Source organism: Sciurus vulgaris (genome assembly GCF_902686455.1).
Source record: "Sciurus vulgaris genome assembly, chromosome: 11".
Taxonomy (NCBI): domain Eukaryota; kingdom Metazoa; phylum Chordata; class Mammalia; order Rodentia; family Sciuridae; genus Sciurus; species Sciurus vulgaris.
The window spans coordinates 71786993-71802805 of NC_136472.1; the positions used below are offsets into that span (position 1 = coordinate 71786993).

At 38.0% G+C, this 15813-nt stretch overlaps 1 protein-coding gene across 1 annotated transcript in view; it reads right to left on the reverse strand.

Annotated features, from left to right (window-relative positions):
* The window catches only part of C2CD3 (C2 domain containing 3 centriole elongation regulator), a 145184-nt gene that overhangs the window by 48915 nt on the left and 80456 nt on the right, over positions 1-15813 (reverse strand). The window contains 6 exon segments of the mRNA XM_079103795.1: positions 4115-4453; positions 7444-8046; positions 11030-11119; positions 11596-11704; positions 11707-11866; positions 15511-15634. Of these exon segments, the coding sequence (XP_078959921.1) occupies positions 4115-4453; positions 7444-8046; positions 11030-11119; positions 11596-11704; positions 11707-11866; positions 15511-15634 (1425 nt within the window).

A 15813-nucleotide genomic window follows, 5' to 3' on the forward strand; every position in this document is an offset into this window, starting at 1 on the left:
CCTACTTTAAGAGCAGTTAAGAAGACCTGAGCTGAATCAGTTTTACCATTTCAGAGTTTTCATTGAATTTCCTGTGTTTGTATAAAAAGTAGTCTTATGAATCAAGAATGGCATAATTGTTTTAATGAGATTAAAATAACTTCTTATATTTGTTTTGAGAAACTGTTTTCTTATACACTAAACTCACGCTGATCATACTATGAAAGTCACCTAAGATAGGTATCTCTCTCCTTATTTTACAAACAAGGCAACCAAGGAACAGAAAATGTACCTGATTAACTAGAATTTGGAAGAACCAGCCAGGTTTCCTGACTCCTTCTTCAGGGTTTTTCCATTGTAATATTTCTAAATAACTCTAGTTAAGAGAAAAGCTTCTCCTCTCTAGCCTAAAGTGATTGGATGAAAACTTTCCCCTCAGTAATGTCCAATTTTGTATGTTATACAAATTTAGTCCAGTTCTATTAAGCTAACATTAACTGATAACTCTGTACAACATGAGTCAGATTTGGTTCTGGATCTGAGACAGATACAAAGAGAACATTATAAAAGTGCAGGGGGTGTGGGAACCCAGAGATGTCTGTCCTCCTGCCTGGGTGGGCTAATGAGTGCTTCTAGACATTGATGATACTGCAGCTGATTTTGTTTACTGGGTGATAATATATTCCTTCAAATCACTTTACCTTCTCAGTTCTTCAGTTGCCTCATTTGTAAAACAAGGCTAGACATAACTGTCTTGTCAAACATACCTAGGCTGGCCCTGAACTCCTTGGCTCAGACCATTCTTTTGTCTCAGCCTCCTGAACAGCTGGAATTATAGGCATGTGCTACCCTGTGCAGCTTAATGGTTTTTTTTTTTGTTTGTTTGTTTTTGTTTTGGTGCTGGGGATCAAACCCAGGGCTTTGTGCTTGCAAGGCAAGCACTCTACCAACTGAGCTATCTCCCCAGCCCCTTAATGTTGTTTCTTAATGGAAAGCTTCTCAGAGCTTTTTCTAACAAAAGCAACTAAGAAACGCATTTTCAGAACCAGGACTAAAGTGTGGCCACAGAAAGTTTCAAAGTTGCTTCAAGTTTAAGCTTTGCTAAGGGCAAATCTCCTAGGAAAAAGGTCTGTTTGGGAATCCTCAGCACCAGGCTTTGCAGAAAGACAACTAATTTTCTTCCTCAAGAAGCAGCCTCCAAGGCTTGAAAGGGACAGGCACACTGAGTTCACTGATGAAGGCAGGAGGAAAGCAAATGCTGATACTATGGAAGCATGTAAATGATTTTTACAAAAGCCTGATGAGTTACAGCTCACTCAGGGGTTGGCTGCCCTCAGCTCCATATTCTTTGAAAATGAGTTGAAGAGAATCTTAGACATGAGCTTGTATGACCATCACATTTTACAGTTGAGAAAAAGGGAAATGGGCTGGCTCAAAGTCACAAAAGAAATTAAGACTCAGATAGGGCCAGAGTCCAGTCTTCTGACCCCTATTTCAGAACTCTACTATATATAGTTATCATTTGGAAGGCACATTTCAGAGACAACGGGCAGGTCTGTACTCTCAGGACCCAGCACAGTGTCTAATTGACACACAAATGTCTGAGGGGGGAAGGACTTTTGATCTTATCACTGCAAGGTTGAACACAGGATACAATAGGGATCTCTGAAAGTCAGGTGTCCACCTGACTGTGTAGCCTTCAGCTGGTTACACAGAGAGAGACCAAATAAGTTATTACAGGTTTGTAACTCATGAGAAATATGAGAGGTGTTATAGCTCATATTCACAAGACAGGAGGACATATATTTGCTTGGCTACATCAGGGTACAAGGTTACAAAAATAAACAACATGCTGTTCCTGTCCCGAAGGAATACACAGCCTAATAGAGAGACACACTAACAGACATTTTTAGTATAGAGTAATATGATATAAAAGTGGAAACTTGTGGGAAAGTAGTGGTGTAACGGAAAAGCTCTGGTAGGCTTACGGCTAACAGGGGTGGTCAGGGTAGGCTTCAAAGTGTTGGTGTCCCTCTAAAATGGAATGTAAACCATATTTCTGCATACTGAATTTTATTTTCAATGCAACTGCAAAAAAACAAAAACAAAAATCCTTGCAAATATCAAAGAAGCTTTTTGGTACTTTCCTTAAATTCATTCATCTACTGATTTTTTTCCTCTTTAAAAAATTCAGTTTTTATATATTAGACGTCACAAAATTGGGTGCTTGGGAAGACAATAAAAAAGTAAAAATTGTTTCCCAATTTTGTGACTCATATTGGACCTCAGTATCTCTAATACAGCAACATAGGACTATTTGGAAAAGACTGTTCTGAGGGTAACATGCTTCAAGATCTTAGGTACACAAAAGATATGTGATGTTTAAGAACCTCAAGGGTCATTTTGGATGCTTATACTCCCCAGAGTAATGGCTGTTGGTGGTATGAATGGGGAGAAGTAAGAATGAAAGATAAATATTAGTAGCATGAATTTTGTTTCTGTTCTAAAGTACACAAGGACACAGAACAGTTTGGAAAGCCAATATGGAGATGACAGGGGACAAATAGGGTGGCTATATCACAAGAAGTATCATGAAACCTGGATTCATAAAGCTATAGTTGTCTGGTTCTCACAGCTACCACACACTCAAATTGTTAATCATAGCCACTTAAAGGATGAAAAATTTAAGACAAAGAAAAATTCACATGCATGCATGCACACACAGACATACATATCCTGTTGGTTAGGAGCACACAGATAAATATGTTCCTACTAGAATGTTATTTCCACAGGGCACCATATTGTCTATCTTATTCACTACTTTATCCCTGACACTAAAGACAGTGCTTAGCATGTAGCAAATACTGCAATAAGTTTTGTTGCTACGTGAATGAACCTATTATGAATGAACAAATGAGGTAAGGTCTTTGCTCTTGAGCAGCTTAAATCTAGTGAAGAAGAAAATTATGGAAACAATTTTAGTACCATGTGATAGACACTGTGCTGAAGAAGGCAAAAGTGGTAGGGGAGCAAATGGGAGGAGGCCTTTATGTCACCTTTGATACATGGTGATTTTTCAGCTGAATCTTGGGAGAGGAGATGGAATGAACCAGGTAAAAGAAAAGAATGACAACAAGGGGAAAATCAAAGGGAGAGTGCAAGAATGAATAAAGGTAAGGTAGGAATTCTTTATTCCATGAATTCCTTTGACAGTGGTGAAGTCTATGGGCCTTTTAACAGTGTTTCTTTAAAATGTGTAATATAAAAGCCAAGTGTTGTAATCCACACTTGTAATCACCACCACTTGGGAGGCTGAGATAGGAGGATTGCAAGTTCAAGGTCAGCCTCAGCAACTTAGTGCAATCCTGTAGAAAAATTAAAAAACACATAATATTAAATATGCACAAGATTATAAGGCAATTCAATTTGACTACACAGTTATGGATACTTAAAAGAACTGTGATATGGATATGTCTTATTAATAAGATCTAATGACAATAACCACTGTAATTTGAAAGAAATGTTAGGTATAAATGATATTCCAAGATATCTGCAATAATTATAATGTGATATGAAAATATCTGTGATTTCTACTGATGATGACATCACAGGTACTATTTTAAAAAATTAAAAATTTTAATTAGAATAAAAACATTTAAAAATTCTAATTAGAAGTTAATAAAAATAAAAATGGAATTATTTTCTTATTCAAGTCACCGACTCTCAGTTTCATTTATGAATCCCTTAGGGGTTTATGGATCTAGTGTTAAGAATTCCCTGATTCTAGGTATATGTTGAAGGCCTGAGTGAGTGGCAATGGAGAAGAGAAGATTTCTGAGAAATTTAAGAGACAGAAAAATTTAATAGATGTGATGATTTGATGGTAGATAAAGAAAAGAAAGATATCTAGGTAGATGTTCAAGTTTCTAGACTGGGAAATTTATGATATGCCACATTAGGGTATTGAAAAAGATCAGCATTAAGTTCAGAAAAGCTTTCATGGTACTTTAAGCTTGGGAAATATAATAATGATTGATAATCAACGATTTTTATAGATCCTGTCATGATTTTATGAAGATAGGTCCATGTCCTGAGAAGTCAGAAATTTGCTCCAGGATAAGTGAGCAGAGCCTACCTTTCAAGCTCAAGTGCATTGCTCTTTCTACCAGGATACTGACTGCAAAAGTTCCTTCCAACTCATCAGGGACCTCCTGGGCCAGGCGGACTTCAGCTGTGGTGCTATTGCAGGGGACCTGGGTGGAGGCAGATGACTTTTGGTGGCCACAGGGTGGAGAGAGCTGGATCTCATCATTCCTTCTGGGCAGCTGCTCAGACTCACTGTGGCTGCTGCAGTCCATGGAATCCAACTCAAGAGTGGGCTCAGTGTGTGGAGAAAGAGAGGAAAGAACCACATGAACTCGCAAGGCAGCTCCTGAGAGGTTGGAAGCGTTACGTCCAAACAGAGGATACACACCTGGAAGAGGATAGAGAACAAACCTTGGCAAGCAAGAACCAAGAACACTCTCCAATCTTGGAGGAAATACTCACTGATGGTACACGTGGTCCTCTCTCTTGTGACAGGTCTACAGGCTCCAACACACCAATTTTCAAAAGAAACTATGAAGTTGATAGGCAATGTGAGAATTTTTACAATGTCTCTATTATCTCCATGAATGTTAGTGAGATCTCTGATTTGAAGACAAAACCAAAGACAATCAGGCAGAGTTGTTGTGGAAGAGATTCATGCACTGGGAGCAACTAGCTAAGTCTAAGATTTCTCTTTGTCTTTTTCTTTTTGGTGATGCTTGTGGATTGAACCAAGGGCTTTGTACATGCTAGGCAAACACTCTACTTCTCAGCTCTATCCCCAGCCCAAATCCAATATTTGATGAAATCACGAGTGTCCTCTTCTCTTCTTCATCTCCCATAGGCTCCTATTTTAATACTTCTCCCCATCAGGAAGTTGTACTGGTGCTCAATTGAACCTTGCTTCACCATTTAAATATGTGCTAGCAGTAACCCTGATGATCACTTGGAAGGGAAGCAGGAGGCAGCAGCAGGAGGCAAGAAAAAGTAAGGGAACTAATAGTAGCTGAGTCTTTTTCATGCGCCAGAATCTCAGATGGATTAAGTAACCTGCCAAGATCATTATACAGTAGTGGCAGATTTAAACCTAGGGATTTAAACTTTGCTGGCTTGCTGCATGTTAAAATGAGATTTTACTTATAAAGCAGAAGGCACCATAGTTCCTTCTGAATCTCAAAGTTTGCTCTGTTAGACTCAATTCAGGAAAGTGGCGTAACTGATTCACATATGGCAGTAAGACAGAAACTTTCTGGTCTATTTTATTTTTTAAATAAAATTATTTTCTTCTTGGTATAATATGTAAATTGTTATGATTATGACAAACAGAAAATAAGGGCAAGTCATAAGAGGGAAGACACCCAAAGGCAACACAATTAAATCCTTATCTATCCTCAGGAAACTTAATAGTATGTAGAAGTCAGTTGGATGAATGCCTGGATGGGTTGACTGATTTATTCAACAGACACAAAAATGCAATGCCTTGTATATAAAGCCCTTGAACAAGTGGATGAAAAGCTCAGAACAGTGGAATGTAGAGACGTCTGAGGGACATGGATGATATAAAAAGTTAAATAATCTCTTTTGGTATTGCTTAATAAAAAGGTGTGTATATGTTAGATGATCTATATTCAATGTCCCAAAATCTACATTCTTCAGAAGAATGAAGTTAAAAGCTATCTTTATGAATGTTCATTCAAGCGCCCTTGGCTCACTTCAAGACTTTTCCTCTGTCTCTCTGAAGTGATTCTAAGCCAGCCTCAATAAATAGGGCACAGAGCATCTGATGAGGTGCTCCACTGGGCCAGATCCAGACCTGCTGGGTCCAGAGAGTTCAGATAATTGGACAATCACCCCAATACACTCAGTTCTTCTCTTTAACCTGGGTCATCTGCTCAACTAAAGGATCAGAGTAAAATAGGGTCATGACTCAGTTCATTCAGTTGTAAAATAGGGGAGATAACTCACCTTACAGGAGTGTTATACTGAATACATGTTTGTTAAGAAATCTAGTGTGGCTATCTGCAATTCATTCTGTACTACAGTTGACAGAATTTTTTTTTTATTTTTAAGAATGCAGAGCTATGTTACTCCTCTATTCAGAACCTATTACAATAGCTTTCCATAGCTTTTGGGGAAAAGTCCAAACTTTTCTACTTAGAAGTGAGAATGGAAACAGTACTCTTGCCTACCACTCTAGCTTTATCTCCCACTATTCCCAACCTGTGTATCCTATGATCCAACAGTCCCTACTTATAGCACCTGAAATGTATCCAACCACTTGATGCCTCTGTGCCTCCACAGGTGCTCTTCCCTCTTGTGGCTCAGCAGTAGCGTGCTTGCCTAGCAAGTGTGCAGCACTGGGTTCAATTCTCAGCACCTCATATAAATAAATGAATAAAATAAAGGTCTATCATCTTAAAAAAAAATATATATATATACACACACACACACACACAATAGTTTTCTTTCCTCCTTTCCTAGGCTTATCTCTAAATTCTTTTGAAACTTGGAGGTCAAGTACCACTTTCACTGAGATGTCACCTTTGCACCAGAGATGCTACATCCCTGTGCTCCAGAGCACCACTTAGAATACCTTTTCTTCAGTTCTTATGCTTCCCTGTAATTATTTTACTGTTGTATTCTCACATTAGGCAGCAAAATCAAAGAGGCCAGGGATTATTTCTTACTCATCTTTGAATTCCCAGAGCTAAGCCCAGGTATCAAGAAAGTACCCAATTTATACCATCCGTAAAATGTTACCTTTTTCTTTTATGCCTTGTGAATCAGTTCATTACCACGTAGATTTTCTTAATGTATTCAAATGTGCTGGCCAGAGAGGATGTATTTCCTGATTTCCTTAGCAGGTATTCCTTTCAGTGTAATTAATAAACTATCACCCTAGATCATTAAATAGGTTTTTATACATGTGGTTAAAGGTAGTCCCCTACATTTACTCATTCTACACATATTAACTGAGTGCAATATTCTAGGCACTATGTTAAGTGCAAAAATCTGATGAATTTGGATGCACTCTAGTATTACAAAGTTCAGAGCCAGTTCTTGGATCTTTAGTGACCCCAAGGAACTGTAACTTGGGAATTCTAGTCAGTGGACTGCTTTCTTTGAAATCTCATTAATTATAAGAATTACTATATTATCATTAATCTTTCAGCATGCAATAAATGGAAAGAACATTTAGTAGTTTGTGACCCTGGGCAGGTTACCCAATCTCTCTGAACTTCCATTTTCATGACTATAAAATGGGTCTAATACATATCCCACAAGATTGTTGGGAGGATCAAACAAAATATCTCACACAGTCCTTAACACATAGTAGATACTCAAATCATTAAGAGCTGAGCCTGGCTCTTCACTTACCACTGACAGTTAGTGTCCTTGCTGACCTCTCCCCAAGTCTGGCTAGGTCCACATAAGCTGAGCCAATCCAGCTGTCTGTCTGATGGGGCCTCTCTACGCTATCATTGCCATAAGCTCGCCACACTTGGATCTCTAGCCTCTCTTCCCTGAAGTACCAAAGTAGTGAAGGGCCCCGAATTACTTCTGCTTTTTTGGATGCCTTGAAAGTAACCATGACCTGATTTTTGATTGCAGATTCTTTAGGCTTCTTGAGGGGAGTCCAGAAGGCTTCATGATCATAGAGCTTATAGCGAAGGTAGCAATATGTGCTCTTATGAATGTGTGTGTGGCCAGCAAGCAGCACGCAATGGATGGGCAGCCATAGTCTTGGGGTGGAGATGGTGACAGTGGCTGGTTCCTCTTCATCCATCTTGACAAGATCTTTCAGGCCATTCTCAAAGTTCCATCCTAACAACTCAGCAGCTTCTAATACCCGTTCTCTATCTCCAGGATGGGTGAAGGAAACAGAAAGCTCCAGACCACCCACAATCTTCTGTAAAAGTTCCAAACCATGAGGTAGACCCCCGTCTTCTGGTAAAATGACGGGATACCATCCTGTGATTCCTTATGGGAGGAGAGGAAAGATTTTCAATTATTGTCTTAAGAGTAAAAAAAAAACTTACCCCTTTTTCTACTCTAGATTTATCAATCAGCTTGGCTCAAGACAGAAAGAAAACATCCACCAACCGTGAGTTAGAGCTTGTCTTCTATCTGACCATGAGAGGTGATGAGATTAGAAGGGAAGAACAAAGGCTAGGAGTTGGAAGACCTGAGTTCTCTCTTTGGCTCAGCCCCAAATCAGTGGTTTAATTTTGGGTAACCATTAATCTCTCAGCTTTGCTTTCTTTATCTCATAAATGGGAAAATTAATGCTGATCTTGTTTATCAAAGTTGTATAATTGCTAAGTGAGAAAATGGTTAAGGAAGAGCTTCAAAGGAAAAGTATTACAAATGATGTGAAATGTTATTACAGTGCGTGAGTACAAAGGAAAAAGCATGGGAACAAATCAAGAGATCTGAGTCTGGTCTCAGGTATTATATACCAAATGCCACTTAGTGAACACGTATCAAGGATCAGGCATTAGATTCCAAAATAATAATAGATATTCTTCATTCAGTATCTACTCTATTTCAGAAATTCTGCTAGTGCTTTGTATATATTATTTCATTTAATTTCCCTGATAACCTTCTGAAGTTCTGAGGATTAAATGGGATGACAATCCCTATTTTATACATGAGAAAATGGAAGCTCAGAGACCTAACCAAGTTTTATTATAGCTTCTGAGTGCTAAAGATTCAAATGTAGGTCTAGCTGGTTCTAAAGTCTATAATACACTTACCATAGGTTCACAGTATCTTACTTGAAACCCCTAGGACCAGATTTGTTTCTGAATTTAGAATTTTTCAGATTTTAGAATAAACTGAATATTATATAACAGTCAGGGGTCATGTAAGTAGTTGGCAAACTTTGTTAGTAATTGATATTATAGGCTTTCGGGCCATTTGGTGTCTGCTGCAACTATTCAACTATCCAGCTGTAGTGACAAAGTGGTTATGGACAATATACAAATGAATAAACATGGTGTGTTTCAATAAAACTTTATATAAATAGAAGTTTGTCTAAGTCTCATGTCAGGTGAGCTCAAATTTAGCTGCTTTATGAGTTATTAAAAAAACTTGATTTTCAGGGCTTTTTAGATTTCAGAATTATGTTAAAGCAGATTGTGGTCTACTATGATAACATTCACTTTAATTTTCTGGGAAAAGTTTGTCACAAATAAGAGTGTGGACTTACTGAGATTAACTTGCCAAAGGTTACATGTTTTGAATAGGAATTTAATTTTTCTGGCCTTCTTAGTTTTTGTCTACAAAATGAGGAGGCTGAAAATGTTGATCTTTAAGGCTTCTTTCTGCTTAAACAATCTAATAATCTATGGCCTTGGTTTTAGTAACTTTCATCTGAATATTAGTTTCTCTACAATCTAGTGATTCTTAGCTTTTTGGCCATAGGCCCCTTTTGCTCCAATAAAATCTATTAGTCCTAGAAAAATACAGAAATGCATGTACAATTTTGCATTTGTGTTTAAGAATTGCTTAGATTAGATAGTCCACTTAGCTCTGAGATTCTATAATTGAGATTAGTGGTGGGAAGAAATAAAATAGAATGTTCACTTTAGAACTCAGAATTAAAAGATGAATGATATATTATCCCAAATTGATATTCAGAGGGTTAATTTTACTTTGTAGAGATGAATTTACCAGATGGTGCCTGCTCCGACAAACTCTATAGTTAAGTTTCAGAAGGAAGGCAGGAAGCTGAGGTATTCTATGTGACCCAAACTATGCCCAAATCTTTCACATGTATAATTTCAATAAATGCTTCCATAATCTTGTGAAGTATATCTTGTTATTTCCATTTTTATAGATAAGGAAGTTATAGATCTGAGATATGAAGTAATTTGTTCCAGATCACAAATAGCAAATGACAAGTAAGAACTGAATCATCTTTCAAATTGTATAGACTTCTCTCTGGCAGATACACAGGTCCTGTTGTGAGGGTAGTGCTCCAATCTTAATTCATAATTAAATTAGAAAATGTGTAATATAATTCTGGAAAGAAGACTACATAATCATAAAGAGGAAGATGGATAAGAGAAGGAAAACTAACATTTACAGACTACCTACTATGTATCATGTACTTTATCTGATTTCATCAATTCCTACCTTGTAGACTTGTTGGGATTAATTGTCTCCATGCAGGAGCTAAGAAAACTGGGGCTCAGACAGGTCAAATCACTTGGGCAAGGTCACCCGCCTAGTAATAAGGATGGCACCAGTATTTCCACACTGCCAAGAAGGTTGTGTGTATTATTTTCGGCCTTTATCACATAACTGGTGAATCTGGATTTTATTTCAAATTTTGCTATGCAAAGCTAGAGCTGGGTGGTTTTGACAAATCACTTAATCCCTGAGCCTGTTTTCTCAACTGTCAAATGAAAATAAGATTCTGTATCCTTGCCAGGCAGGGTTATCCTGAGGTTCAAACAAAATCAGAGAAAATATTTTATAAAATGCGATATAATGTAATGGGTATTGCCATATTGTCCTCCTCCTTCTCCCCCCTCTTCTTCTTCATCATCATCATTTTTTTAAAGAATATTTTTAGCTGTAGATGGACAAAATACCTTTATTTATTTATTTTTTATGTGGTGCTGAGAATCTAACCCAGTGCCTCACACATGCTAGTTGAGTACTCTACCACTGAGCCACACCCCAGCCCCATCATCATCAGTTTTAGAGAAGGATGAGTACAATGAATAAAATGTTTTGAGCTCCTTTGTTTTATTAGAAGATCTTTGGAATGATTAGGAAAGGCTGAGGAATAAAATTGAGACTTAATATGCTTTCTAGCAAAGCTTTGAAATACCAGAAGAGTTCAGAAGCTTATGTACATTTTTCAAGGGAGCCAGACAAGATTACCTCTTGAAAGGAAGTGAATGGGCATGGGCAAGGGTAAGATCAGAAAGTGATAATTTAGGATTCTTACCAGATCTCTTGACCAGCAGTTCTTTGGTTGGAATCTTTACTATTCCAAGCAGATACTCTCTGCATGACTGGATATTGGCTATATTACTGACTGTTAAATTAAATAAAAAAGAAAAAATTATTTGTGGTCTATTAATCAAGGGGCTTTTGTTTAGAGTATATTTACATAATAATCTACTTACACTCAATGAATATCAGTGTTGAAAGATGCTTTAGAGATATCTTGTTCACATTCTAGTCAAAGCCTGAATACTTTGAAATTTTTTTAAGCATTTTATTTTGAAAAAAATTGCAGGCATATAGAAAAGTTGCCAAGAATATTATAATGAATTCTCAGGCATCCTTCACCTAGACTCACCATTAACATCCGCACACAATGGTTTATCTCTTTCTATACTAACTTCCGCACAGTCTCTCCACACACACACTTTTTTTGCTATACCCTTCAGAAATAAGTTGCAGAGATCAAGACCCTTCACCTTTGAAATGCTTCATGCATCTCTAAGAAGGGCATACCATTTGAAATAATCTCTTTAATTCAGATTATGATGATCATTTGGTGCTTACCTGACTTGGTATTTTCATGATAGATAGCAAAAGTAATTTCTGCAAACTCCAATAGCTCTGCTAGGAAACAGGCCTCTCCACTAGAGTGCTGAGTGACCAAGTTACACGGGGAACTCGAATGTGATGGGAGAACTCAGGACAGAAGGAACAGGCCACAGGGCGGGTTCTACGCTGTTCTCCCTTGGGCAGGAATGAGACATGAGTGGTGACAGAGGCATTGACTCCAACTGTGGCACTGAACTGTAGAGCAGGATCCTGCTCAGCCAAAGCCCTGTAGGGAAGAAGGGTAGGAATGAGAAAGAAGAAGGTATATCATGGTATTACTGGAATTCAGTTGGACTGCCTAGAAAATATCTCTACTTCTTCCATGAAGCCATGGAATACTAACTGACAATACAGTTTGTATCAGGGCTTTTGGCAGTGCTACAATGTGCTTTATTAGTAAACTAGATAGCATACTTGCATGGGGGTTGGGAGCAGACTATTTAATTTGCTTATCCAGAGTGACTCTATCAGGGCGTTGTACTGTCAACACTATTCAGTCAAAGATCACAGGAATCAACTGTCATCGAACAAGTTGGGTTTATTGCTCTTTGCAATGAAGGAAAACATTATACCATGGGGAACCGCAGGGCAGCTCAGTAAGATGGTATTAGAATGACTGTAGCATGGGCTTATGTTTAGCTCCTTTGGGAGGAGCTCAAAGGAGCAGGGCTTTGCTCTGTACTGGTCTTCTTAATGAGTCTCATCTGGAAGGAAGGAAGGCTAAAGTTAAAGCTTTATTTAATAAAGTTGCAGCAGTCACTCCTTTTGGGCAGGATTGGGGGTTGTTGAGTGTTTTTGTGGTTTGCAGAGTGATCTTTTGATCTGTTCTTAGATAAGATTATGGAGCAGTCTTGTTTTTTGTCTCATCGTATCATGGTCACAGAGTGGTTTTGTCTGATGCTGATGTTCTGTGAGATTATGTTAAACAAAAAAATACCCAAGCCTAGCTATGGATGTCAAATGGCTTTCCAGATGTTCGGGACTACTTGGTTCTTCTCTGTACAGATGTTCCACGATATACAGATAGAATATGCATAGCTTTAACGGATAGTCATAAAGAGTAGCTAAGATTTTTTTTTTTGTCTAGGTACAGTATGAGACAAATTCTCTGACCCCCCAGATCCCTAAGGGAATAGACAAAAAAGATCACCCGTTTTTGCAGCATTTCCTGATATCCCTAAAGCAGACTTAGGGACTTTTTCCTCTAAGATCCTCACTATGCATCATATATATCAGTAGAGGGTAGTAATTTGGAGTTATACATATCTGGGTTTGAATCCTGGTTCCATCATTTCCTTATTGTGTGACCCTGGACAAGTTACTCAACCTCCTTCAAGTCCCAGTTTCCTCTGCACTAAAATGAGCTTAATAAAAAGCTATGACAAAATACTAAAGATGTGTATATATATATGGATGCTTACTGCAATTTCACTTCTAATAAAAAAGGAAAATAACCTAAATAATTGTTAATAGAAGATTATTGTGTCCACACAATAATATTCTGTGAAGTACATGCTATGCCTAGGAAAAATGAGGCAGACATAAATGGAATGCATGCTGGTAGTAGTTAAAAAAATGAGAATAAATAGTCATGGAGTGTTTTGAAGATACCATTAGATAATAAATATAAAGCAAGGAACCTGCCTATGGGCAGTGAAAAGACACTTAGTAGGAAACACTCAGAGATGGCAGTGAGAGGGCAGAAAGGCTTGGGCCTAACCTGGTCTGAATTCATTTATTCATAATTATTTGCTGAGCATCTGTCATGCCCTGGGCTCAAAGTTGGCTATATAGTGAAACACCTATAATTTCTCACCCTGTGGAACTTAAAAGATTATTGCCTGTGTCCCAGGAAATTTTTATTCTCAGTGAAAGATCAGGTGAGTTAGAAGATGCAAGTGAATAAGAAAGAAGTGCCTACTTTAGACACCAAAAAATATCCATAAGATGAGGAATGGTGTCTCTTGAGAGAAGGTCGACTTTAGAGACCTGTCATCTAAATATCAAAGTGAGATTCAAAGGAGGGGAACATTTAGAACACCTAGACTTCCTCTTTTCATGAAAGGTAATGCAAAGTTTATTTCAGATTTATTATATTCTGTTGGCTTTTAATAAAGTTAACATGAATTTATCAATACAAGTGGATGTAGTCATAAAATTCATACATTGTATAGCAGTTGACAGCTTATAAAGTGACTTCATTTTTGTTAATTTTTATAGCAATCCTTATAAAAATCAGGACAGATAATTTCTCCTTTTCAGATGAAGAAAAAGAGGCTCAGAGAGGTAAATAAATCAGCTCATGATCATGCTCAGTTACTAGGAGATGGGGGTAGGACTAGAAGCCAGTGTCTGATTTCTAGTGTAGGGCTGTTTCTATTATACAGTGCTTTGTCTCACATATTTTGGAACTCCCCCAACTACCAGAAAAGTGCAGTGTTAGAACCAGATAGCTTCTTAGTTTTTTTTAACTGTAACACAGACCAAATGGGGGGATTTAACAAATTGCAATTTGATATTCCCCTTGAGTCCTCAGAGAGAATTATTATTGGGTATTTTATAATTTAGTATCTCAGAGATCTGCTAAGTAACTAAAATTTGAGCCCTTTTCTGACAATTAAACATAGTTAATTTAATGTTATGCTGAAGAATTCTGATCTTGGCTGGATCTGCAACAGAACATGTATTCTATATGTACAAGTTTCAAGCCTTCGTGACTTTGCACATTTTCTTCTCTTTGACTAGAATAACTTTCACCTCTCTTGGGTATCTTTTTTTTTTTTTTGTGGTGCTGGGGATTGAACCCAGGGCCTTGTGCTTGCAAGGCAAGCACTCTACCAACTGAGCTATATCCCCAGCCTCTCTTGGGTATCTTGATAACTACTATTCTTCTTTCAAGTCTCAGATTAAGATGTTCTGAAGGGTTTGAATGCTAAGCCAAGGAAGTTGGATCTTACCCTGTAAGATTTGGGTTTTTAATCCAAACAGAATGCTTTGTGCTAACAGAACAAGGTGCTAACAGAAAAAGGAAAAAGCACCAACTCTGCACCTCCCTGAAGAGATAAAGAAAGGCTGCACAGATGTTGCAAAGTCTTGAAGGAAAATAGGAATTTAAGTAGACAGGAGGAGGAAGAACAGTCAATGCTGAGAGAAGTATGAGCAAGACTGGAAGGAGGTGAGGGACAGGGCCATGGCTACTCTTCTACAGAATGGTGTTCTGGGCAGAGAAAACAGCAAGACAAAGTCCTGCAGGGGGAAATATGCTCGGTGTGTTCTGAAGCAACAAGAAGCCAGTGGCTGGAGAGGAGTAAGTAGAGGGAAGACTAACAGGAAGAGATGAGGCCACATAGATAATAGGGTCAAATCATGTGGGGCTTGATTTACAGTCATTTTAAGGACTCTGGCTTTTACTCTGAATGAGATGGAAAGTTACTGGTGGGTTTTAAATAGATGGTCCAACTTGAGTTTTCTTACGATCATTGGCCATTATGTTGAGAACAGACTGAAGGGAAATAAGATGAAAAAATGGGAGTCAGTATTAAGAGACTAAAATGTGTTAACATGGGTTTACAGAGGAATTACAGTAAGGGCACAGCCTGGCTTACAGATGAAGGGCATGACCATGGCAGTAGGTAGTTAAAAAAGGCAGAGAATAAAATCATTGGATAAGGTCAAAGAAATGAGTTGCAATAATAGTTAAATTAGCAAAGTTTATAAGTAATTTACTCAAATTCTGAAATGCTTTCTTAACGGAAAAGAGTTGGGTTAGCGAACTGGAAATTGTACATGAGAGTTATGGACATGTGAACATCACACTGTATGCACTACATAGAAAGAGGTTTGAGAACTGCTTTTCTAAAGTGGACTTACTTAGCTGCTGCTTGCAGACCACAGGCTCTGATAATCTGGACTGAGATGGAGACAGTTCGGGAAGCAAGAACTCCCTCTGTTGTTCTTGCACTACGCCTGTACCTTAGGCCCACATCCAGTAAACCTGAAGAATGAAGGCAAAAGGGAAAAAGATGAAAAGGCTGGTTAGCAGAATCTCTGTTCTGCCAAACCACAAAGTCCTGGTCAGGAAGGCAGAAAGGAGAAACACTATAATCATATTGAATGACAAGGGGCTTTAACAGTGGAAGAATCTCCCAAGGTCAGAAACACATTAAATATTAT